The 27,349-nt window shown below is 36.1% G+C and overlaps 1 protein-coding gene across 1 annotated transcript; it reads right to left on the bottom strand.

Moving 5' to 3' along the window:
* Window positions 1-3,545: 3,545 nt before the first annotated feature.
* LOC136971931 (uncharacterized) lies at window positions 3,546-27,349 on the bottom strand. Its single transcript, XM_067266452.1, has 5 exons — window positions 27,205-27,349; window positions 26,975-27,122; window positions 26,669-26,901; window positions 3,889-4,148; window positions 3,546-3,798 (listed from the first exon to the last, which is right to left on the bottom strand). Exons 2-5 carry the CDS (start codon window positions 27,066-27,068, stop codon window positions 3,570-3,572), a joined length of 816 nt encoding a protein of 271 aa, XP_067122553.1. The 5' UTR covers window positions 27,069-27,122; window positions 27,205-27,349; the 3' UTR covers window positions 3,546-3,569.

Genomic DNA, 27,349 nt, shown 5'->3' with positions numbered 1-27,349 from the left:
GCAAAGATTGATTATTTTTGAAGATAAAAGAAAGGAAGAGTCATCATTGCTTGTAGACAAACTAAACACATCATCAAGTTCAACACCTTTAAGATTGCGAGAAAATGTTAGGAAAGCTCTTAAGAATCTTGAAGCAGGTCTGGAATCAATGTCTGAGAGCCAACTAGAAGTAGTAGATAAAGCCCTAAAAGCTTTGGGTCCACAGCTTTCAGCTGTTGATGCAACAGACAAGTCTTCTTTTGTTTCAGCCCATTCAGTACCAGGTAACAAAAAAATTGACCCTCAGAAAAGAACTCTCTTTAAGACAAAGAAAGATGTAAAAAGAAAATATCAGAAATTAAGTTCCAGCGTAGAGGAAATAGAAAGAACAGCTGCTAAAATAATTGTGAATGCTAAAACATCAATGTAAAAAACTTTTGTTTATTTTGTAAATTAAAATTCTATGTATTTGTTATTTCTATAATGTATTTTTCTTAACATGCTTTTAAATCTTTTGTATTTTAAAAGTTTGTGGTCATTTTAAAAAAAGTTGTTTTATTTTTGGAATACAGATTATCCAAAACAGGGATTGTAATCAAGAAATAAAGTATTATCTGAAAAAAAGCATTTCTTACATTATCTGTTACATTACTTATTTAATCAGTTTTATGATTTAGCACTCTTGAAACGTCTTATAAAAAGAAAAGAATTGAACTGTTTTTATGAATAGCATACAGTGAATTAAAATTTATCTTTAATTATGGATATAAAATTCATTGATTTTAGAAGATTCAATGCCGTTTGTTTTAAGTCTATAGACAGTCATATTTCTTTAGACTCAGTCTTCAGCTTTCTGCCTTCTAACATCAAAACTCTGGTGTCAGCCACTATTCAGAAAGTGTTTAATCTAGATCAGTGTTTCTCAACATGGAAAATCGCCCCCATGTGGGCGTTTTTCCATGTTGAGGGGGCGATTTGTAACAATTTATATTGGGGGGCGAATGACAATTTTCTGGGCGATATAGTAAAACATTATAATAAGAATATTTAGATATTTTATTCGTTATATCGTACAATAATTAAACAAATAACATTATACTAGTCACTAATCTATTCAATGCAGTACGCATTTGGCGTTAGCCTTGGCCCTCGTCATCGGAATTTTGAAGTGAAGGGGGCGATACTACGTAACGGTTTCATTGAAGGGGGCGACGATTCGTTAGAAAGTTGAGAAACACTGATCTAGATAAAAAATTTTTTACATTGCTCAAACCTAAATAGCAGCAAAGTGAAGTAAATGTTGAATTTTTTTAAATAAGTCTTTATTGACACTCATATCAAAATTTCTGAAAAAAAGCTTAATTTTCCTTCCAATAACACTGAAAACTGACACTTAGTTCTTATTTTTTACTTTATTTAAACTACTTTCTGAACATATCATAGTTCCTAAACTGTCCGACAAAGGGAGACTCCATAAGAGTAAGTTGGAACGCGCCCAGTCACTAGACGCTTGTCAAATGTACTAGGAACGGCAACACTGACTACGCGCCGCTTTCGCCGCTTGTCCAACAAACCTAACCTATCCCTCCGAGAGATGACCGTAGTCCGACGTTCGTGGTTTGCACTTTACCGCAAGATAGCGGTACTAGCAACTACGGTGCCGTCTGCATGATAGCATTAAAAAAGTATGATAACTTAAAATCTATGACGACTTTCTTACTTTTTTGTCTCCGGTCCAAAAGTAGGGTACCGTTGAACTCCTCTCGGTCCCCCGAGTTCAAATATATACTCAAAGTCCCGAAATTCCATAGGTAATCTACAGTACAGCCCTTAGATTTGTATATTTTCGTAATAAAAATATAAAGACGCGAGTTTCAATAACTAGAAAATCACATTTTACATTTTAAAAGATTGTCTTGAAAATATCGGGACATAAGATAATGTGGAGCGGAACTCCATGAAGCGCCATCTGCCGGCGTGTTCGAGACGATGTCGGTTACAAGAGGCGGGATAAAGTACGAGACGAAACGAATGCGATTTTGGAGAGAGTAGCCAGATGACGGTTGAAAGAAAAGGCGGGAAAGACGGAAAACGGGTCCAGACGGGACTTTTTCTCCTTTTTAAGACGAAGAGTTTCGGAAACAATTCATGTTTAATGTTTAGTGTTTATGTCGTTAATTGTAACCTACAGTGTCGTAATTAAATGTTAGTATAATAAGCAATTGAGTGTCTTCATTCGACTAAGCACGAGTGAAGTTACAATAGTAGGAGACAAGACGGAAAAAGATAATCCTACAATAATAAATCATAATACGAGAAGAGTGCGGTGACATTTGATGATATGGAAGCTGTGTTTTCATAAAAATTATAAACAGATAATTTTGAATTCTGTGCGATAAGCCAGTAAAAACCATATACTTCTCTAAGTGTATTTTTAAAAAGTAGCAAAACCAAACTAAACTACCTATTCATACTGTGTTTAAAATCAACGTAAGTGAACTGACTTTTATCGTAACCGATCATAGGAAGCAATTTAAAAATCTTGAAATAGTCAATTTTCTAATAGAAACTCAAGAACGGTTTAGAATTGAAATTTGTCAGTCAATAAAAAGCATAATTTCAATTTCCAAACTTGAAATAAGCTGGGAAGGCTGTTAAGAATCGTTTAATGCAGTTCTTATTTTTCGAGGATCCATAACCAATGTAAAATTATCCTTCGATTTATTTACATCAAATTTTTTACCTCCATTTTTATTCTTTTCACCGTTTTAAACATTTCCCTGAATGAGCATAGTTTTTTTAAAGCTTCTGCACAAAATTACAAATGAAATTCGGCACGTTTGTTTCCAGTATCGACAGTTAACTACATAAATTCTTCTTATCCTTTGTGAGGTTTGGTTGGTTTATATGATTACAACAACGCGACACGTGGGCGATCTGCCGTTAAAATTCTTTCCCGAGAGAACTTTCTACGGTAAACTAGCCCCTATTTATGTGTTACACACGCGAAGAAAACCCGGAGAACTCCACATGGCCAGACAAATGGCTAGATAAAAACCATGAACAATTACTACTATTCAGTGGATTTATTCACTCGGCCACCGTGGGCTCCTTTGTAAGAAATAAAATTACACATTTGAGAGTTCATATTTATAACATTTTCGTAAGGCATCATTAATCGTAAATATTTTAAATATACATATCTTGCATAATTCAAATATTTTTTTTTCACTTTCTAATACCCTTGGTGCAGTATTTTCTTAATGCGTTCTACGAAACATTCAGTATAAATAGATGTTTCATAACGTTATTGAATAGTATGGATTCTGTAGCCTTGTAAGTCTATCTATCAATTTATTTAAAAAGTTCTTGAGATGTATTCATAACAATCATTTACATTATACATAGAGATATTCGCTTATTTATTTGCACATAGAATTTTTAGCTTTATTTTTAAGGAAATTGTATTATTTCGTGATAAATGTGTGGTAGAAATGAAACATAATTGTTACGATTAAACTTAATTAAAATTACAATAGGTACAGTACATTTAAAGAGTGATGAAAAAGTTTTATTTCGTAAATTCATCTTCAATAGGGCATGGGTGATAGACGAATTCTTTTAATAATCTTTGCAATCAGAAGCTCCGAAAGAAAGGAAGTAAAAGACAATATATATCCAATGGTTAGTAGAATAAAAGCACCACCGACTTCATTTAATTTTAACGGCTTGATTTCCCGAGAAGTATTTTCATTTCCAGCATTATCATCATTTTCGTATATTTTCTCGGCAATTCCAGTTGCAATCCAATTCGATAATCTATATACAATATAAAATATATGTAAAATTAAAGAATATGTATATAAATAATAGCTTGTTTAATTATTAAAATTAGAAAAACAGTCTTACATTTCGCTTACTTCTCTTCTATGAAAAAACCCTTTTCTCATTGTATATGCAGTATTAAAACTTAGAAGTGTATCATCAGAGATAAAGACATTTCTTTGTAACTTATTTTTTAGCAGTATTAAATAACCGTAAGAAGATATAATGGCAAATTTACGACTACGTACAAGTTCGATAACATCTAGTAGTTGGGTTCCCTCGAAGTAATTTTTATTTAATGTCATATGTTTTTTAAGTATAAATAAGTCTTTGGTCTTTGCCGTCTGAAAAATAAATTGTAATTAATAGTGATTTCTAAAAATCCTACGTGAATGAGTTTTGAATGATATTAGGTAGGCCTAATATCTCTATGCTCTTACAAGCAACGGAGTATGTTGAGAAACATTATAAGTTAAAACAAAGATACGATCTTCTAACAACATAAGTAAATTAACTGAATAAACACGAAGAAATGTTTACAGAAATTGAAATAAATGAAAGAAAAGTTTTTTCAATATGATAAAATAAGGCTATGTTGATATGAACTGTACACGATAATACGTAAGTCACGCACCATAAAGTTATTATTATAGATTTCATAGGTGTCCAAATAAACATCTCAGCTACTATACATGCCAAGATTCTGGCGTAATAGGATGATTCCACTCGTCTAAATGTCTCGGCGTTAATATTGTCACATTCTCTGTTTATCACATTCTTCAAATCGGCGAGAGAACACACCGATTCTGGAAAGTCACAAAATTTTAAATACACCGCAGGAAAACAATCAATCTAAACAAACACATAAATATAGTTAATACATTAAGTCGTATGGTGCACGACTTATGGCCCACCCTGTAGATTCGAATAAATCTGGAATTCTTTGTTTGATTGATGAAAACATATTATTCACATTTCAACACTTGAAATCATTAAATATAGATAATTCAATATTAATTTACTCCTCCCAACTTTATTCTTATGCTATGATACAAAGTATTATGATATTTAAATATAATTTTTAAAAATTTGTACAGCTACATTTTCGCAACATCAAGTTTTAGGTGATAAGTAGAGAGGAAGTCTGTCTTTGATGTAACGTCTACAATTTTTTTAAAATTAAAATTAAAATTGTCTATCTATCGCCTTCCCAGCAATATTAATTAATTATAATACCAACACACCTGAATTTAATTTTCCGAGTTTCTTCTCTTTATTCCAAACGTTTGCAGCCTATTTTTGATAGGCCATCGTCAGGCTATCATTCATCATTCCAAAATGGAACGTTTTGTTCAGATTCATCTTATTCGAATTTTTTAAAATATAGTCAACAAAAAATTTTTTGTATATTACATAAACAAATAATAAATATTACTAAACATGCTATTAACGTTACATAATTAAATAACAAATTACACGAGTCTAATATTATTAATAAATTAAATTAACATATAAGTTCTAGTTCATTCCTTATGAATTATTAAAACCTATACTTTTTTGATCTTGTATTTCCATGCTGTTGGTAAAGCATTCGCATCTTTCGCGTTTAGGCAGCGGTTCCTGATTTTACTTTTGTATATCTCTATTTTTTCCATTTCAATCGCAATAGACGGTGAGTGTAACGTTCTAACGATCTTTGCCTCATCCCATTTAACCATTGCTCCGTCTGACTGTGCCATGCTTGCCAGGATCGTGTTATTGAGGCCTTTATTCACACTGTATTTGTGTTACTTAACTTGTACTGCTAGGTTTTTTCTGGTCACCCCTACATATTCTTTATCGACCCCTATTTGTTGGTTTTTAAATAGGATTCTGTATACTCCCGCTCGTTCCTCAATAACAATGAGCATGGATTGAAACTAAAATTGGAACAAAAAAGTCAAAAGAACCTCCATTTTTGAACATTGACGTGGAATTTAAACTAGGAAACATAAAAACGGCAGTATATTTGAAACCCACACATGCTCTGTTATACATATCTTCATGGTCTAACGACCCGTATAAATATAAACTGTCTGCGTTTAAAGCACTTATCAAAAGGGCCTTCGTATACTGCACCAATGTGCAAGACCGTAACAAAGAAATTGATAGAATTCAAAAGGTAGCAAGAAGTTTAGGATACAAAACCTTCACAATTATAGGCCTAGTCAACAGTTACGGTAAACAGAAAACTACAGTTACAACACATAACCACACAACTGCATTTAACAAGTTCACACACAATGAACAAACAAGAAGTGTAGTGAATAAACTGGGAAAGTATAAAAACACAAAAATAATTTACAAGCGAGCGCCCAATATATATAGTTTATTAAAGAATGATAAAGACAAAATAAGAATGGAAGAACGAGAGGGAGTATACAGAATCCCATTTGAAAACCAACAAATAGGGGTCGATAAAGAATATGTAGGGGTGACCAGAAAAAACCTAGTAGTACAAGTAAAGTAACACAAATACAGTGTGAATAAAAGCCTCAATAACACGATCCTGGCAAGCATGGCACAGTCGGACGGAGCAATGGTTAAATGGGATGAGGCAAAGATCGTTAGAACGTTACACTCACCGTCTATTGCGATTGAAATGGAAAAAATAGAGATATACAAAAGTAAAATCAGGAACCGCTGCCTAAACGCGAAAGATGCGAATGCTTTACCAGCAGCATGGAAATACAAGATCGAAAAAAGTATAGGTTTTAATAATCCATAAGGAATGAACTGGAACTTATATGTTTATGTAATATACAAAAAATTTTTTGTTGACTATGTTTTGCCTATCAAAAATAGGCTGCAAACGTTTGGAATAAAGAGAAAAAACTCAGGAAATTAAATTCAGGTGTGTTGGTATTATAATTAAAACTGTCTTTCTTTATCCTAATAATGTTAAACCATCGCTTGCGAAAATGAAACTTGTCGAGATATCTTTCGTACTTTAAAAAAAGAAATAAATTGAATTGGGCTACAAATTCAAAATCCTGTAGAAAAATAAATACCCACTATACTCAGTCCATCTGTCCGTCCGTTGTCTTCTCTAAATCTCGAGAACGGAGTAGGACAGGTGAACGATCTGACAAGACCTGTAAAAGATAGAAACAGCAGGCTCCCCGACTAAGTGTATATGAACTTCCAACGTGAAAAAAAGAAAAAGACACGTTATTTTTATTCAAATGTTCAACGAGTTACATGATTAAAGTTACAGTCAATTAAGTTAATTGACTGCAACTTTAGAAAGTTAATTGATGCAAGAGTTAATTGACTGCAAGAGTTAATTGATTTCGAGAACAGTTCTCGATTGAATGGGAGATGTATTATTGCGCTGAAAGCTAATAAAGAAACTAGACATAAAATTTGTTATATGTGCGACGAAATACTAAAACAATTGCAAAGTTTGCCTAAAAATTTAAAATATTTAAAAAATAAGTTTTCGAAATACTGAAATTACCCTATTAAAAATGCAACTACAATAAACATTCTTAAACATGTTGTATCAATACGTGTAATACCAATACAAATTATTTTTCTTATATATGACATGAGGATGTATACAAATAAGCTAAAAATGCTATTGTGTAAATCTTTTGTATTCATTACTACTTACTTTTATTCCGAAATGACGTAAATTGTCTGTTTATCTGAGTTTTCATTTATCCTAGGTAAAATTAGATAATGGAGGTTGTACTGTGTCATAAAGCACTCAGCAAAATATACATATGCATACACTTAACACCTTATTCTTGCCGAGAAATATAAATTTAAATTTATTTAAAACAAACAAACGTTTTCAGCCTGATTCACAGGCCATCTTCAGGTTTAGAATACATTTGAATTAAAAATTCTATCATTGGAACACAAAATTCAAATTCAAAAATAATAAGATACATTTAAACAAAAAAATTAATTAAATAGACAACATAAATACCAATAAAACTAAAATATATAAACATGCAAGAAACGAATATATAAGTATTAATAAATGCAATATTAAGACATTCAATAAAACTGCTATAACTATTGGTTAGAGCCCTTATTAAACTTCCTAACCATGAACTTCCACGCAGAGGGTAGACTTTCTGCGTCCCTCGCATTTAGACAGCCTTCTTGTAATCTACTCCTATAAATCTGCAACTTTTCTGCTGTCAATGCCAAAGATGGAGAAGATAAAGGGTTTATGATGGTCGCCTCATTCCATTTAACTATAGCTCCTGGCGCTTGCGCCATTTGGGACAAAATTGTTGCATTAGACCTCTTTCTGATGTTATAACTATGCTCCTTGATTCTAAGCCCTAAACTTCTAGTGGTTACTCCAATGTAGTCTTTTTTAACGCCCAATTGCATGTTCTCATATGGAATTTTATAAACTCCTGCTTTCTCCTCTGATTTTATACCATCCTTATCATTCCTGAGGATTTTGTATAAATTAGGCGCCCTTTTTAAAAGCATTCTCGAACCTTTTTTGTGTGCAATCTCCTTCATGACTGCATTCATACTTTCATTATACGTAAATTTTACGTTTCTATTAGGAGCATTTTTAAAAAACCTTTTTTCGATGTTGGCTTCATATTTCCTAATTATTCCCAGAATCGTACTTTTTTGGTAACCTAGGGCCTTGGCTACGTCTATTATTCTATTTAATTCTTTCCTCCTGTCTTGTACTCTTTCACAATACAAAAATGCTCTTCTTATTAAAGCTCTGAAAGCCGCAATTTTATATTTATACGGATCCTTGGATTGGGAGGGAATATACAAAGGGCTGTGTGATGGTTTAATAAAAACGTTAGTGGACAGGTGGCCTTTTTTGAATGTAATATCAATGTCGAGAAAATGCAGATTCAAGGAACTCTTCTGTTCCAATCTTAAAGTAAGGCCATCACTGTTATCGTTGATCTTATCCAAAAAATCCTTGATTCTGCTGTTATTTCTCCATAATATAAATAAGTCATCAACGTATCTGCTAAAATACATGATATCATCCTTAAAATCATGAAAAACTCTTCTTTCCAGCCTTCGAACCACCAATTCACATAGGATCCCTGAAAGCGGGCTTCCCATAGGGACCCCTCTTCTCTGTCTGTAGACCTGTCCATTAAAAGCGAAGCAAGACTCACGGCAGACCAAACTAGCCAAACTCTCCACTTCTTCAGTATAATTAAGCAATTCTAAGTTATTACAGTATAAGAAGTCCAATAGCGCCTCCTCACACGATTCTATCTTAACCGACGGATACATGCTCTCATAGTCGAAAACAGTTGCAACTTCATCCTCCAGCTTGCCTCAAGAAGTCTATTCGGATTACGAAGAACAAAAAATTCGGATTATTGAATGATCTCGTTAACCTAGAAAACACCATATATAACGAAGATCCAGAAAAACTAGTAGATGTTAATAAAAGAGTAGTCGGTCTAGCTGAAACGGTCCAGAAGAATTATACTAATAACTATGTAAAGAAATTGCAATGGATTATGCACAAGCAAAAGGATAGTAATACAAAGAAAAACCTTGTTACTTTCTGCGCATGGGACCAAATAGAAGTACCAGGAAGGATCAGGAAGCTCCTAGAAAAAGGCCCAAATTTTGTTCCAGTGGAGGCTATGAATTGGGAAACCTCAGTACAGGAAATTGAAAGGGGCATTGTTGGGCTAGACGATTTAGAGAAAGAGTACTTCAGATGGAAAGCAGTCCTTAACGACAGGCAGAGGGACCGAAAGCAAGATATTGGAGGTAGTGATATCCGGCTCACTAAGAATTGATGAAGGCAGAATGAATTGGTGTTGACTAGGGCCGATAAAAGTAAGCAACTAGTCATCATGAAAAGGCGTACATATAACGAAGCACTAATGGATTATATCGAAAAGACAGAATGTGAAAAGATCAACAGCAATTTTATTGGAAGCTTGGATAGAAAGGTCAGAAAACTAGAGGTCTCTAAACTTTCCAAGGTTTTGCCTTTTCTCAAGAAGTGTAGGAACCCTAGGCCTGGAACACCTAGGTTATTTGCTTTCGCTAAGGTGCATAAAACCGGTAAAGAAATAAGACCTGTAGTAGAGAAATGCAGAGGTCCCACGTTTGTGTTAGAGAAGAAGTTGCATGAGTATTTATCATCGCAGCTGGACACAGATACTCTAGTTGCACGTGATCCTATGAAAGTGGTTAAAGATCTACAGAATATAGCGTTAATGGAGGATGAAGTTGCAACTGTTTTCGACTATGAGAGCATGTATCCGTCGGTTAGGATAGAATCGTGTGAGGAGGCGCTATTGGACTTCTTATACTGTAATAACTCAGAATTGCTTAATTATACTGAGGAAGTAGAGAATTTGGCTAGTTTGGTCTGCCGTGAATCTTGCTTCGCTTTTAATGGGCAGGTCTACAGACAGAGAAGAGGGGTCCCTATGGGAAGCCCGCTTTCAGGGATCCTATGTGAATTGGTGGTGCGAAGGCTGGAAAGAAGAGTTTTTCATGATTTTAAGGATGATATCATGTATTTTAGCAGATACGTTGATGACTTATTTATATTATGGAGAAATAACAGCAGAATCAAGGATTTTTTGGATAAGATCAACGATAACAGTGATGGCCTTACTTTAAGATTGGAACAGAAGAGTTCCTTGAATCTGCATTTTCTCGACATTGATATTACATTCAAAAAAGGCCACCTGTCCACTAACGTTTTTATTAAACCATCACACAGCCCTTTGTATATTCCCTCCCAATCTAAGGATCCGTATAAATATAAAATTGCGGCTTTCAGAGCTTCAATAAGAAGAGCGTTTTTGTATTGTGAAAGAGTACAAGACAGAAGGAAAGAAATAAATAGAATAATAGACGTAGCCAAGGCCCTAGGTTACCAAAAAAGTACGATTCTGGGAATAATTAGGAAATATGAAGCCAACATCGAAAAAAGGTTTTTTAAAAATGCTCCCAATAGAAGCGTAAAATTTACGTATAATGAAAGTATGAATGCAGTCATGAAGGAGATTGCACACAAAAAAGGTTCGAGAATGCTTTTAAAAAGGGCGCCTAATTTATACAAAATCCTCAGGAATGATAAAGATGGTATAAAATCAGAAGAGAAAGCAGGAGTTTATAAAATTCCGTATGAGAACATGCAATTGGGCGTTAAAAAAGACTACATTGGAGTAACCACTAGAAGTTTAGGGCTTAGAATCAAGGAGCATAGTTATAACATCAGAAAGGGGTCTAATGCAAGAATTTTGTCCCAAATGGCGCAAGCGCCAGGATCTATAGTTAAATGGAATGAGGCGACCATCATAAACCCTTTATCTTCTCCATCTTTGGCATTGACAGCAGAAAAGTTGCAGATTTATAGGAGTAGATTACAAGAAGGCTGTCTAAATGCGAGGGACGCAGAAAGTCTACCCTCTGCGTGGAAGTTCATGGTTAGGAAGTTTAATAAGGGCTCTAACCAATCGTTATAGCGGTTTTATTGAATGTCTTAGTATTGCATTTATTAATACTTATATATTCGTTTCTTGCATGTTTATATATTTTATGTTTTAGTTTTATTGGTATTTATGTTGTCTATTTAATTTTTTGTTTAAATGTATCTTATTAATATTTAAAAAACTATAATCTTTAAAAAATTGTAAAAATTTCTTAAAAATAAAACGAGTTTCTAAAATTAACTCTTTTCTATCCGACTTCGAAAGAGCTAAGAACTGAGATGGACACCGTGGAAATTAATAAATACTTCTTACTTTATTATTCACCATTCGTGCGTTATCATTCAAAATACCCAAATGCATTTCGCAAAATTTTCTTTGCCTCTTCAGTGGATATTACACCTTTACGACAGTGTTACATTTATATTCTATCAAATTTTCCCAGCATGCATCTACAGATAGTCCGGTATTCAGGTTAATGACATTTGCATAATTTTTGATACAGTAATGTTCCGCGATACGTCTTGTTACAATGTTTTCAAATTTGTACAATATTTTTATACTATTTCTATTTATGATACAATTATTATTTTTACAATGTTGATACCATGGGGATTCACTTCGTTTCAGGCGAATTGCCGCTTCATGCTCTTTAACACGTTGTTCTAGCTGTCTTCCCGTTTCTCCAACATAGATCTTACTTTCTGGGCATGTACATATTAGTATATTGTATAATTTAGAACATTATATAAAAAATTATTTACAATGTATACCAGATTCTAGCTACAGTATAAAAAATACGGACCAACTAATTTCGCATTTGTTATATGGTCAAAATAAGGAATCCTTTAGACTTATGAGTCTAGATGTAAAATCAATGTACCCATCAATTAAGTGGAACTTTATTTTAGAATGTTTAAGCAATTATAGTTTACCTAATTACGTTTTAGAATTTATACAATTTGCTTTTAAAAATAACTATTTTTCGGTTTCTACAGACTTTTATCGACAAAAAGATGGGATAGCAATGGGGTCCGTTATAGGCCCGAAGATTGCAGATATATGCATGACATCATTAGATCAAAAGATTTTCCAGTTCCAAGGTATTTCCTTCTACGCCAGGTATGTAGACGACATATTAATCCTATATGATTCCAATATTACCACAGCCCAAAACATCGAAACTTATGCGAACAGTTTAAACAATGATATTAGATTCACCTACGAGGAAGAGAAAAATAGTGAAATTAATTATTTAGATGTTACAATCACACGAAACGAAAAAACACTACTGTTCCGTAAGTATACAAAAATCTGTAATAATAACAAAGTAATCAACTATAAATCATACTGTCCTTTAGGTATAAAGAGAAACGTTTTTATAATGGAACTAAGAAAAATCCTCAACAGAACGACATTGCAGAAGTATATAGAACTTGAAACTGAAAATCTGTTTAAAAAATATCTGCTTAACGATTACCCTCAACAAGTAATACGTAAGTGGTATAATTGTTATACAATAAGTAGATATAATGTAAAAGAAGAAAAAAGTAAAAACCTATACATTAAAATACCATATATCAAAAAGTTCTATGAAAAATATAAAAATAACTTTAATAATTGTTCTGTCAACTTAGTGGGCGAACAGAAAAATAGATTAAGCAAAAGTATTCATGTGGTAAACAGAGGAATAGTAGGACATGCACAAGACCCTTTGAAAACAGCAGGAGTCGTCTACAAACTAATATGTACATGCCCAGAAAGTAAGATCTATGTTGGAGAAACGGGAAGACAGCTAGAACAACGTGTTAAAGAGCATGAAGCGGCAATTCGATGAAGATGGAAAGATTGAAGATCGACAGAAATTACTTTAAATGTTTTTTACGTGAACAGCATACACCAGCAACATTACAACTGCCAAAGTCTATCAAAACCAGTGTTCGATATGGCGACATAGTCAAGATAGAAAGATCAATCATAAAGTCTGTCATAAAGAAAAAAGGTAAACAGATGTATTTATTATCTAAAAAAATTAAATTAATGAAGAAAACTGATAACAGTAAAAATGACAATAACAAAAATAGTGATAATAAGAATACTAATGATCAGTATAAAGTAAAGAAGAGTATTAAACTAACACAAAAATTTGATTACCCCTCAACAGCAGATAAGGAAGAATGGCTAAATAAATTAATTATAAATTTGACAAACGTTGATGTTCCGAATGATTACTTACGACTATTGTCGTATGGAGATAATATGAACTTCCCCATTTTCTCAAAGTCAATTGAAGTTGTAGCAGAAATTGAGAGTGCCATTCGGCGAATCTCGGGAAAATCCAAAGAAAAAGAACAGTTGAGAATACACTTAAGTAAAGATCTCCAAAAGTTCAAAGGTAAAGGTACATATAACCAATATATAGTAGATAAAAAAGCAATTAATATAACTAAAAAGATGAATAGATTAACGAAATACTTTAAACATAAACAATTATCTATTATAAAAGCAGATAAATCTCATGCACTCATAATTATTACGAATTCAGATCTACTATTAAAGAAAAAAGAAATAGTATCTACTGATGAATATGAACAACTGCATAATAACCCTACCGAAGATATCAAAAAAGGATTAATGAAGTTGATGAAGAAACATAAAAAAGAATTTACAAATCAAGAATATAAAAAGATAATAGATTTTAACAAGATACGTATACCGCAACTTAATATCAGACTTAAAACTCATAAAATAGGAAATGTTTATAGACCTCTTGTGGATTTTAAATATTCTATATTGTATAATTTAGAACATTATATAAAAAATTATTTACAATGTATACCAGATTCTAGCTACAGTATAAAAAATACGGACCAACTAATTTCGCATTTGTTATATGGTCAATATATTTTTTAAAGATTATAGTTTTTTAAATATACAATAACCGATCCCATTGCTTGATATTTGTTTTAACAAGTATCTTATTAATTTTGAATTTGAATTTTGTGTTCCAATGATAGAATTTTAATTCAAATGTATTCTAAACCTGAAGATGGCCTGTGAATCAGGCTGAAAACGTTTGTTTGTTTTAAATAAATTTATATTTCTCGGCAAGAATAAGGTGTTAAGTATATGTTGTACTGTGTCTATTTACTCTACATATAAATGCAGACTTCAATTATCCGAGTAAAATTATACAAACGAACCATTTTCCTTAAATTTTGTACATCATTATATATATAACTTAGTTATTATTAGTGTTATTTTGTGTAACTTTAATTTTAATCAAGTTATTTTAAATTAATAATGTAATCTCTTTAAATGATAGGTTAGAAATTTTATTGTATTCTATATATTTTGTTCTTTTAGATCGTCTATCAATCAATTCTTTGTTACCAGAGAAGACCCTCTTTCAATTCACACATTATAGAGGCATGATTGTGATAGTTTACTTTTGCAAGTGTCGGGTGTCATCGTGGGGGGAACACGATTCCCGCTTCTTTTCAAATGGGTAAAGGGTCGTCCTTACGTAAAGTATTTTGGGGTGGGTGGGAGTCAAGGATTTTTTACGATTTCTTACTCAGGGGTAGGGGGCAATCTCGTCTTACGTAATATTCTCATTTTTATTTTTTGATTTCGTTGAGTAGTGAAGTTTTGAATTTGGCTTCAATTTGGCGGTTTCTATTAAGAACTCTCGTTGCACTAATGCCATCTCGTGTGACATAATAGAATAACAACCTTATCAGAATCGGGCTCTACACATTTTATTATCATGGTAGAAAGGCCGTGTAGTGGTTGCTTTCTTTTTTTTTTCTTTTATTAGAATAAGTGCACCACTCTGATGGGTGTATAACACTAAGAATACATAAACAAAAATACATCATACAAAGTAAACATAAAATTAGTATTCGGCTTTTAGTGAAAACTAAAATGTAAAACTAGAAATTATAAATTATAAATAGTTTTTTCTTCCATCTTTTTTGAACATAATTGTAAAAAAGCATCAGACAGTGGCTTCTGAACAAGTTTATCGAATGGATCTGGCTACCTGAAACCAAGTGTAAAGATTTCTAATTTCAGAATAAGTCTATCTTGATCGTAAATTGGACAATGATAGATCATATAGTCGACGGTATCTAGGTTTTCTGTAGAGCAAAAGCAAGAGGCAGTTTCTGTCTGGTTATACATTGCCAGGTAGCTTCTAGAATTATCATGCTCAGTAAGTAGTTGAGCAGTAGCAAACGTTAAAGCTCTAAGTGGTGATGAAACCTGCATTCAACACTAGGAAAATAAAGTCTTGTTATTCTTCCAGTTTTACTGCTCAACCATTGTTGATTCCACTTTTGCATAGCATTGTCATCAATATAATTTTTAAGGCTGTTACGTGAGAGAGGGATGTGAGTGTAGTCCAAGTCAGTGTCCTTTGCAGCTGACTTAGCCTAAAAGTTGGCTTTTTCATTTCCTAATATGCCAGCATGGCCAGGAACAAATATAAAATTTATCTTATTTACAATATTTTTAATATGGAGCTGGATATATGTGATTTTACTGCTATTGCAATTGGGATTTAATAGAGCTTTTAGGGCAGACTGAGAATCACTGTAAATGTTGATAGTCAAAGTTTTGTTTCGTAGTAAAGTGGTCCACTGAACATCTTGGTAGACAGCATCTTCAGCTTAATAGATGGAGGTGTGTGGGAGGTATCTGTACCAGTTTGGAGAAAAATACAGATACTTGAGCGGACATGAAAGGGGCTTTTGGACCCATCTGTGTAGATATTAATGTATGCATGGTTATCAATGAAGGAAGCAAATGAAACCAAATGTACCCTGGGAATAACGTTGTTTACAGGGTGATGATCAGAGATAGTAGGGTAATTGCAATGTGATAGCATATGAACAGCCGTAGATAGGAATAGAGACCATTGTTTAGCCTTGATGTTTGTAGTTCTGATGTAGTAGTTTAGAACCTTTTCTAGAATACATAGTGGCAAAGGAAGAAGCTATGCTAGTATCAGAGAAGCATTAGTACAAACAGTTCTGCAGCACTGTGAAATTCGGATTAGCAAAGTGTCTCTGAAGAGAGAGAGTAATTTACTTGCTACTGAATTTTTACTAGTTACATGACCCCAGCTAGAGGCTGTGTAAAATAGCATTAGTTGTATTACTCCATTATAAGAGTTTAACAAGCTTTATAATTTAGTCCCCAATGTACCTAGCACATTTTATCATCATGTAGTTTATATTCTTGGCCTTAGCCAAGATGTAATCAATATGGCAACAGAATGTGGTTTCTCTCTCTATTCTCTCTGGTTTTATTTTGTATAACTTTTCTGTTTACACGTGCACTAGCTAGTCGATCTGTCAAAGTTTATTCCATCCTTTTGTGAAAAGTAAAATTAATATAAAAATCAATATTGTGATGTTCATTAATGATAATAATAAAAAGATTCTTAATAATTAAAAAATAAATTTCTTAAAATAAATTGTTCATTCGAATTTATAAAATTTTTATATTTTTAAATTTGTTCACATAAAGTCTTTTATAAATAACAGTACATATTAATTAACTAATCAATAATTATATATTTTGAACCTAAGGTTTTTAAAGTTTCATAAAATTTTTTTTTGTTAAAATCTTTCTATAAAATCATGCCTAAATATTACGTAAGATAAAGAAGGGGAGGGGGGATCAAAGAAAATATTACGGATTCTTACACGGGTGAGTGGAGGTCTAGAATGGCCGAAATCGTCCTTACGTAATTTATGGACGGCACCTAACGGTCGCTGCTGGAAGGCACTACCGTTGGGATCAAATTTGTAGACGTTGATTCGTCGACAGTGTCACACCACCACCGGACCTCCGAGAAAGCCTCGTTCAACAGTGATTGCTGACAACAGTGATCCCACTCAACATTAGTCTTTTATATCTGTTGACGGCCCGCCATCAACAGATATAAAAAACTAATGTTCAGGCGGGAAATTCAAGTTTACTCCAAAGTTCGTCAGTGTTTGCCTCTAGAGTTTTGTCGAGTTTCACTTCAGTGTTTACTCCATCGAGTTCACTCTCGGGACGTCGAGTAACCCTTAGACTTTGTGGTCAAGGAGAGTTAGCCCAAGGACTTTACAATATCTGTACAGTTTGTTAGCAGCAGCAACTAGACATGGGAAGGTAGCTACTAGCCATCAACCATCTAAGTAGTCGCAAGGTTCTTTCCGAAAAACCAGATCAACACTCAAAAATTGTTTGAACTTTCTGAACTCTATCTAATGTTATCGGTGTACCAAGTCAGTTGCCAATCGAGTGTTTATTGGACATATTACACTTCACTGGCGCAGCCGACAGGATTTGGGATTTTCTTGACCCTCATTGGAGAGACTGAGCTGTGATGCAAGACAACACGGAAGACGGACATAGCAAATTACAAAGGGTCACCGGCAATCTTTGGCCCAGGTAAATCATTTTACTCTCTCGTTCGCGCAGAGTTACCAAAGCACATAAAATCGCAGGGTTCTAAGGCAAGAGATTGGGATGGCGATGAGCCTGGGACGTCAGGCGATCATAGCTGAGACAGACTGGAAGACCAGTCACGGGATGAAAACGGTCTGACCATGGGATGCAGGGTAAATGTGGCTAAGAGCGAATCGAGAGACAAGTCGAGAAGCGCAAACAGGAAAACAGCGAATCCGAGGCGAAAAAGGTAGAGCTCGAATTAAAACAGGATAGACAACGTAACTAGATGTGTAACTCTGAGAACAGTGCAGTGCAGTCAAGGAAAATTTTGATGACTGTGCACAGAGTAAAAGGGGCTCTTCCCAAAATGCTGGAAGGAGAGAAGGCAGTGCCATCGTGGTTTCGTATGGTAAAAGTAGTTCTGGAGATCTACAAGGTCCCAAAAGAACTATAGGGATAGTTCTGTTCTGAGCATACAACAATAGTTCTGAGTGTACTATCAGAAAAATGCAAAGCAGTGCTAACAAGATTGTTGGTAGATAAAGTCAGACATTACCTGTCCTTAAAACAATTCATTCTTGAAGAGTTGAGGCTTTCCCCTGCAGAATATTTGAAGGGATTCAGGCAGAGAAAACGTTATGCATGGCCCCAGTTCACATCGTATCTGAAGGACCTTTATAAGTACTACTAGATAGCAGGGAGATTAAGACGATGGAAGAACTTATCGTGTTAATGATGGCGGGGGATCATTTAAAGACAGTCTTACCCCATAACGCGAGGAAGTACATAACCTTGCAAGAGGGAAGGGATGGAGGGAGCCCGTGGAATTAGCGAAGTTCATCGAGAAGTTAGCGGAAGCATCTGGCAGTAATCTGGAAGCAAGAAAAAGGAGAGTACGAATCAAAGAGACCCCCAGGGAGAGATGGCGAGAAAGCCCAACCTGGTGACCCAAAATTCTAGTGAGCGAGCACCAAGGCTAGCTGCTACTCATGCGGGAAGGCTGGGCATTGGAAGAGAGATTGTCCTAATCAGAAGGCGACTAGCGAGTCCAAACAGGCACGGCTTGTGATCACGAACAAGACACCTGAGACAAAGAACCACTTAGTAGCAAGAGTAACGATGTACGATCAGCTGGAGGTTGGGAACCAATATGCTCTCTATATAATCGATCTATGCACTCGATGGCCCAAAGTCGAGTGTATGAGATGGCTTTCGGCGACAGCCACTTGTTTGGCCCTCTTACATGTCTTTACGCAGAAAGGCTTTTCACCAAATAGAATTAAGTTAGTATGTAGTGGAAATCGACTTTCGGCTATAGTCGACTCTGGAACTGAGATTTCAATCATAAGAGAAGCAATAGTCCTGACGTCGGTGATGGAAACAAAGGGAGAAATGCAACTGGTTGCAGCCTTTGGTCACTGGATCGACGTGGTTTTGGTAACGATCCTGATAGGGTTGTAGGAGGAAGGCCACCCAGGATCGCAGGTGCTGGTGCTGATGACAAGTGACATTAAAGATCCAGTTAAACCAGACCACAGATGCCCTATTATCAGAGGAAGATTACCGAACATTGTTAGACTGGAAGAGGGAGGTCCAAGGGAAAGGGAAAGACACATAAGAAACTTAAGAATAAAAGGAAGTGGTTTCTCCCACGGGAAAGGGAAAGACACATAAGAAACTTAAGAATAAAAGGAAGTGGTCTCTCCTACGGGAAAGAACCGAAACCCCTCCTGGATGCTGCAGGCAACGGAAATAGAGACAGTGAGGGAAACGGGACAGATCTACAGGATGCCCAAGTCCAAGATGAGTCGCTCTCCCAATTGTGTGAGGCTACCAGGCATGAGAAAGATGGGCTGATAGTTGAAGACAGAATACTCTACCGTCAGGATAGTTGGTTCGGCAGGCCCATTAAACAAGTGATAGTACCCCAAGAGCAAAGGGCAGAGGCTTTAAGTCTAGCCCACACCGGATGGCCGAGCGGTCAAGTTGGCAGCCTACCGCTCTGGGGGACCCGGGATCAAATCCGAGGGTGTGGTCTGTTCGGATATGTCGGGTCCCGTCCCTCACCACCCGGTCGCCCCATTGTGGGCCTGGCCGAACTCATAATGGGCCTACTGAAAGAGGCCCTCTTAGTGCCCACAGGGCGGAAAGAGTTAAAAAAAAAGTCTAGCCCACAAGACTCTGTGGGGAGGACATTTAGGCAGTCAGAAGACAGCGGGTCACATTCGCCAGGTTTCCTACTGGCCGAGAATGGCGACAGGTATCTGGAAATACTGCCAGAGATGTCACAGGTGCCAAGTAAGGATGCCGGCACACGTTCTAGATAAGACTCCAATTATACCGCTGACGTGACCCTACACACCATTTCAGGTGGTCAATATGAGTATGATCGGACCAATAGAGCACTCATAGTCCAGGGGTCACCGATATGCTCTCTGTATAATCGATCTATGCACTCGATGGTCCAAAGTCGAGATATGAGATGGCTTTTGGCAATGGCCACTTGTTTGGCCTTCTTACATGTCTTTACGCAGAAAGGCTTTTCTGAACTCATTTTCTGTGACCAGAGAACCAACTTTACCTCAAAGCTAACGTGGGAGATGATCCAAATGTTAGGGGTATGCATTAGATTTTCGACCCCGGAACACCTGCAAAGCAATGGAAGCATTGAGAGGTGGAATCAGATATTCAAAAATATGCTAACCCACACCATAGTCATGGTGGGATTGGGAAAGGATCGTTCCCTTCCTGCTATGGGCATACAAGGAGGTACCATATGAGACTACTGGTATATCACCGTTTAAAATGCTGTATGGAAGGGCTCCAGTAGGGCCACTAACCATTTTAAAAAATATGGACGGGATCGCTAACGCTGCCCGATAATGTAAACAACAAAGCGATGGAGTACTTGCAGACCCTAGTGGAGCATATTAAGGTGGTCAGCGAGATAGCGACTAAGCATGCGGCCGTGAAACAAAATCATTACGCGACACATTATAATTTGAGGGCGCTACCCAAGGAATTTAGTGTCAGGACAGTCCTGGTGAGAAAAACATATCCTGGTAACAAATCCGATAATCGGTGGGAAGGACCCGCGATAGTGGAAAGGTGAGAGCGCGAGGGCAGCTGCTGAATAAGATTAGAGGATGATAAGATGAAGTGGGTCCACGTGGACCAACTGAGAAAATATCAAAGGCAAATCTGTGCTGTCAGAGTGGTATTTGATTCGGACGTAAACTTCGGGGAAATAGTGGAGGCACTGTTGATGCGGCAGTTACACAATCACAGATAAAAGAGCGGGGAAAAAGTGGAGATTTCTTCATATCTCCCGGCATTGGCACAGACTGGCCTACGCAAAACGCTAATGTAATACCGCTTGGTATTCGGAAGTAAGCCGGAAAAAACAAACAGTGATACACAAGATAACTCTTATTGATGGATGGACTCAGAAATGGTTCATCCCATTTCGAATTCTGCAGGCTTTACGGAATAAGTTGAATGAAACCATGTTAGACACAAGGCTAATCTGATCTAGTGTATCGGAATGCGCTCACTCAATAGTCTTTGTAGCCAAAAAGGAGTGGAATGCGGCTATGCGTGGATTATCGGCACCTGAACGCTGCTATGGTATCTGACCGATATCCGATGGTGCCTTCTGCCGAATTAGTCTATCAGATAGCTGAAACTAGATACATAACCTTGCTGAATCTCTGTAGAGGGTACTGGCAAGTACCATTAGAACATTAGAAATAGAATGTAAGATGTTTACATTCTACTTCTAACGATACTTGCCAGTTGCGGTTTGTTACGCATCGCAGTCAGTATGAATGGGAAATGATGCTGTTCAGTCTAAGAAATGCAGCCGCGACATTCCAAAGATTGATGGATTTGGTGTTGGCCCCTTTCAAAGACTCTGCTGTAGTGTACATTGATGACGTGGCTATCTGCTCGCGAAGTTGAGAAGTACACCTGACTGACATCAAAGCAGTGTTAAAAGCATTAAAAGACGCTGGACTGATTAGCGAATGCCGAAAAATGTCAGTTCGCTAGACCGCGCATTTTATATCTAGGGCACATTGTTGGCTCCGAACAGCACGCACCAGATTCTGAAATGTGTTAAAGCAATAACCTCGCTAGCACTGCCCAAGACGAAAGACAAATTCAGGAGCTTCTTAGGTATATGCGGATATTATCGTGACTACATTTCGGATTTCGCGAAGTTGAAAATCCTCTTCCCAATCTGCTCATGCCAAGCGCCGAAAACAATCGAATGGAATCGGAGCCCGATGGGTCGTTTGGGGTACTAAAGACGAAGCTCTGGCAAGCTTTGCTTCTGTTCTCTCTGGACCCAGAAAGGCCTTTCGTTCTATTCAGAGACGCATCGAATCATGCTATCGGAGTTTGTCTGGCGCAATTCTTGCTGGGAGGGCAAGAAAGGTCGATAGCCTTCGCTAATCAGAAGTTAAAGGGGACAGAAATCCGATGGGGTACCATCGAGAAAGAGGCCTATGCAATTATCTAGGGCTTCCACAAGTTCAATTACCGGATCTACGGGGGACCAGTCACTGTGGTCACAGACCAGAACTCTGTAAAATAGCAAAGGTTGAGGCCAAAGTTTTAAACGCAAAAACGTGTATGTCTGACGTTCAGCGCTGCTTTCCTGTAAGCCTAGAAGTTTGACAATGGCGTTTGGAATGTCGAGCATGATTCCACTGACATTCCAAACGCCATTGTCAAACTTCTAGGCTTACAGGAAAGCGGCGCTGAACGTACGACGTACACGTTTTCGCGTTTAAAACTTCGGCCTCAACCTTGCTAATATTTGACATTGTCCACACAGCAGAGTGCTAAACTTACTCGGTGAGCATTGGTGTTACAAGGTTACGACATATGGATTGAGTACCAAAAAGGAAAACTATATCGTAATGCGGACACTCGCTCATGTTTAGAGACAGACGGTGAAGATTGGTTAGCGAAAGACCGCATCGCATAGCATCTCTGTGCGTGGAGGGAGCGATTTCTGCCCGGATATTCCGGAGAACAAGTCATGCCGACTGGAATGGACAACTGTGTTTTGTATGGCTGTGACAGCAAAGGGCAGGGTATCAAGCAGGCTCAAGCAAGCGCAGTTTGATCCTCGGCAGGGGAGTGTCGGGTGGGATCGTGGGTGAACATGACTCCCGCTTCTTTGAAACGGGTTACGTTCGCCGCCGAAAGGTACGACCGTTCGGTTCGAATATGTAGACGTTGATTGGTCAACAGCAATACACCGTGCTGGACCTCCAAGAAAGTTTCGTCCAACAATGATTACTGATTGGCTGACAGCCTGCCATTGACAGATATAAAAGACTAATGTTGAGGTGGGAAATTCGAGTTTACTCCAAAGTTTGTCAGAGTTTGCCTCTAGAGTTTTGTCGAGTTTCACATCAGTGTTTACTCCAGCGAGTTCACTCTCGGGACGTCGAGTAACCCTTAGACTTTGTGGTCAAGGAGAGTTAGCCCAAGGACTTTACAATATCTGTACAGTTTGTTAGCAGCAGCAACTAGACATGGGAAGGTAGCTACTAGCCATCAACCATCTAAGTAGTCGCAAGGTTCTTTCCGAAAGAACCAGATCAACACTCAAGAATTGTTTGAACTTTCTGAACTCTATCTAATGTTGTTGACGTACCAAGTCGGTTGCCAATAAAGTGTTTATTGGACATTTTAAACTTCAGTGCAAGTAGTGTTGTCTTGCAATTTCGCCTATCTATCGTATTTTAAGGACCCTCTTTGTATATCTTAAGCAATGTACATTAAAAATCCTAAAAAGTAATCAAATTCGAGCAAGAAAAGTTATTGTGTAATTGTCATTAACTTCACAACATTTTGAGGAAAACACGAAGGGTGTTTAATTAGTGTTAAGTTACCTTATCCAAACCATGTGAATGACAAAATTAATCGTAAACAAGATAGACAAAAAAATTAAGATAACTATTCAAATTTACTACTCATTACATCAAAATTACACCAGAACAAAACCAGGATTTTTCACTAAAAGAATTAACAAAAGGGAGTGACAAAAAGTAATTCCTGAGGAAACAGAGTCAACAAACACAAAAGTATAGAAAGAGGGAATAAGAGAAAAATAAAAGGTGCAAGAACAAAAAATAAAAAAATAAAAAATAAAAAAAAACAGAAGAGAAGACAGAAGCACCAGCTCTTTTCCTGATACATTGTGAGTCGCGATTTTCAGATTATTCTCCCTGATAATCTAGGTTTAGAAGCATGTGAGTAGTCTAAGTGCTGAGGATTAGCTTTGTTCATCCAAATGTAGGTGTAATGTCGCATTTTGTTTTTGCAATGAATTATTCTTTGTTATTTCTACATTGGTACAGTTTAGTTATTTATTTTTTAGTACCTTTTTATATATAACAGAAAAGAAAATGCGGAAATCGGTCAAAAAACGGCCTCAGAATTTTTCCATTTTTAGAGTCAGAGAATCTTGCAACTTCGAAAATGTAAAAATTTCGGAGTTTATTCTGTATGTATGAATGTTAGTATGTGCTTGCATGTTTTACACGATTTTGTTTAGCTTTCTTGAGACTTAACAACTCTTGTGATTTTTGTCAAATACTTCTAAAATTTTGCAGAGAGGTATATGTGTCAGGTGATTAATGCTTTTAAATTTTGATTGTTAAAGGTCAGGTTGGAGCTATAGAGCAGTGATTCTCAACCACTGTGCCACAGAACTTTAGTGTGCCACGAAATTTTTGAAGTGTGCCGCCATTGCGAATACCCATACATAAGCGAAGTCAGACAAGTAGTTCAATCAGTTCTAACTTTCCAGGGCATGTTTGGAAATTGTAACCGATGTTACCAGCGTTTGCTGATAGTTATCAAGGCATTTAGAATACGTGACCTAAATAACCAACTGCGTTTAAAAATCACTATTATGATATCACCGGTTGTCTGAAATACTTACCGAAGTAACCGTGTGTGAAGAAAATTTTTAAATTATTAAAAATATACCGTCATCGTAAAAAAATTGAAAATCACTGCTATAGTGGATGATTGTGTGTCATATATTAAGTAGGAATGGATGACGATTTTACTCGTTATTCGCATTTACTATTTTTGTAAAACTTATTGCTACTCTTCAAAATTAAGCTTTTTATTTTATTATTTTAGATATAAAAACATTTTAGTAATATATATACCAGATGGCGACACACATAGTATTATATGAAATCCGGAAATCTCCTTGAACGTAAAGTTTTACTAAATTATATCCGAATTAATAATTACCCCTTTATATCTGGATATAATCCGAATATAATACTACTTATAATAAAATTGTTCCCTATATCGAATCGAAAATTTTCCTATTATAAACATCCTGCCTAAAAACTGTCCTGGATATAAACATCCTGCCTAAAAACGGTCCTGGACGAGAAAATATGCGTCCCCGGCCGTATAACTGTCAACTATCCATTGTTCTTACGCTGAGTACAGATCATCTTGCAACTTAAGTTTATAGTTAGCGCCCGAATTCGCCGTATTGTTTCCAATCCCGGGAACACCTATGGCCTAAGCACATGCACGTGACCAAATTCCCCAGCAAAAAGCTATATAAGATACTTCCTCCCCCCCTCCTCAGGGGAGTCAATCATCGATTTAGATCGAGTCGCGATTTCGTCCATTTTTGTCCTTTGTGCCTAAGGGAATATTTTACGTTGTGCCTCAAGAGTTACCGATCCTTCCCTTCAAAAGAATTACCGATCCTTGTGACCGACCGAATATTGGAAATACTGCTTGTCTAAGAGGTATGGAACCCACTTATGTGAACTCTCTCTCTCCCTTCGCATGATAGGGATATATAGCTTTTTATATGTCACTCCTTTTATGTCAGATTTTTGTAACGTATATTTTGTTTTCCATTAAATCGTTGTTATCCTGTTAAATGGTGTCTTGTTTGCTCGAATATTCGCTTATCGCCTTACCACGACTCCACCTTTCCTCCTACACTCGACCAGATAAAAAGTAGTCCCGTCCCTACAGGATCCCTACCGTGAAATAAGCCATCTCTGACTCGTGGGCAAGTCCCTCCGACTTGTTAGCCGAAATTAGACAGAGGTCAGACCTCGTCGTCCCTCCTCGGTACCCACATTTTTTGTTTTATTATTTTAGATATAAAACATTTTAGTAATATATATACCAGATGGCGACACACATAGTATTATATTAGATATGTAAAAACATATCTAATATACAATATTAGATATGTAAAAAATTCCAGCGATGATTTGCTTAATTTCTATGGCAACATAATACGTTGCCATAGAAGTTAAGCAAATCGTTGTTGGATGTTTTCTACATATTTCCTCAGAAGATTATTTCTGGACTTTCGAGTGACTTTTACCCCATGCCATGGTATTTCAATCTTATCTAAAATCCAAATCGGAGGTATGTCAGATAATATATAACTACTAGCAAAACTCCTACCAAAAAAGATCGAATTTCGATTTTGACGGCCCGCATTCCTTACAATTATATACAATCTATTCTTTGTTGAAATATTTATATTATGTAATGTAATGATAAGATGCCTTTTCAATTGATGTTAGGTATACCAATGAAATGCTAACACAGTATAGACTATATTAAATTGAATTTATAAGCTGTAGGCTCGCATAAATTTGAAAATGCATTGTCGTCAACATTTGTTAGTTTTTATTAAGTTATAACAATAGAATCCTTGGGCGATCTACCTACGGGTATGCCCTCAGTGAGCTCTTTCTAAGGGTAACTGGCCCGTATTCCGGCATTACAGACGTGGAGAAAACCCGAAAAACTGCACATGGCCAGCCTACCTGCCGAGGCACAAACCCACAGCCGAACTCCTAATGTTCAGGAAACAAAACCGCTTGGCTTCTGTTGGCCCGTCATCAACATTCTATCGTCTTTATCGTTATTACCTTTATAAACGTTCTGGCAGCAACATTTGAGAGTATTCCACATTCGTATTCTCCACTTTTGATAGCAAACGCCAGTTCGTGAAAGGTCTTCGGAATCCATGGTTTTTCAGAAGCAGTCAGGAAAGATACCAAACAACTGCTGAAACAGGACAATAAAACAAAAGCAGCTAATAACCAGCTTCCCACTGTTAATCTATGAGGAAAATGTTGAACTTCATTAAAGGTGTCACTTCCTGCAACAAAATAAAGTAAAACATTTATCTTTTAAAATTCTATTTTTAATATTTTAGAGTAACATTATTTTACCTTGATTACTCAATGTTGAAAAGAGACACCAAATTATATTCCAAAACGACAATCGGCAGTGCTTCCCAATTTTTTTGTAGTGTACTTGGGTCATAACAAACAAGACAAATGCAGAAATTAAAAGAGATGTGAAAATCAGCAGCCATACCTTTAAAGTAATTAGTCATTTGAACATTAGTGTCTATGCTAGATGAATAAACTATTGTTAATTATAAACAATATTTATATACCTGAAAAGAAAAGGGCCGAAATATAGCATGCCAGGTAAACGTTGTTTCTGGAATTATTAGGAGAAATTTTACAGGTGACGTTGTAATTGTAGTAGAAAAATCTACTATTTGTATTCGATCATAGGTAAGAAAGACGGGTATGAGA

This window comes from Centruroides vittatus, unplaced genomic scaffold, assembly GCF_030686945.1.
Source record: "Centruroides vittatus isolate TY-2023 unplaced genomic scaffold, ASM3068694v2 contig_273, whole genome shotgun sequence".
Classification (NCBI taxonomy): domain Eukaryota; kingdom Metazoa; phylum Arthropoda; class Arachnida; order Scorpiones; family Buthidae; genus Centruroides; species Centruroides vittatus.
The sequence above is the reverse complement of the archived record's forward strand: the minus strand, read 5'-3'. Positions and strand labels throughout refer to the sequence as shown.

Excerpts from the sequence above, each read along its gene's own strand:
- LOC136971931 (XM_067266452.1), bottom strand. The coding sequence starts at position 27,068 with ATGACCCAAGTACACTACAAAAAAATTGGGAAGCACTGCCGATTGTCG. Across the intron at positions 26,902-26,974 it reads TTCAACATTGAGTAATCAAG|GAAGTGACACCTTTAATGAA; the intron begins GTAAAATAATGT and ends ATTTTGTTGCAG. Across the intron at positions 4,149-26,668 it reads CTGCCAGAACGTTTATAAAG|ACGGCAAAGACCAAAGACTT; the intron begins GTAATAACGATA and ends TTTATTTTTCAG.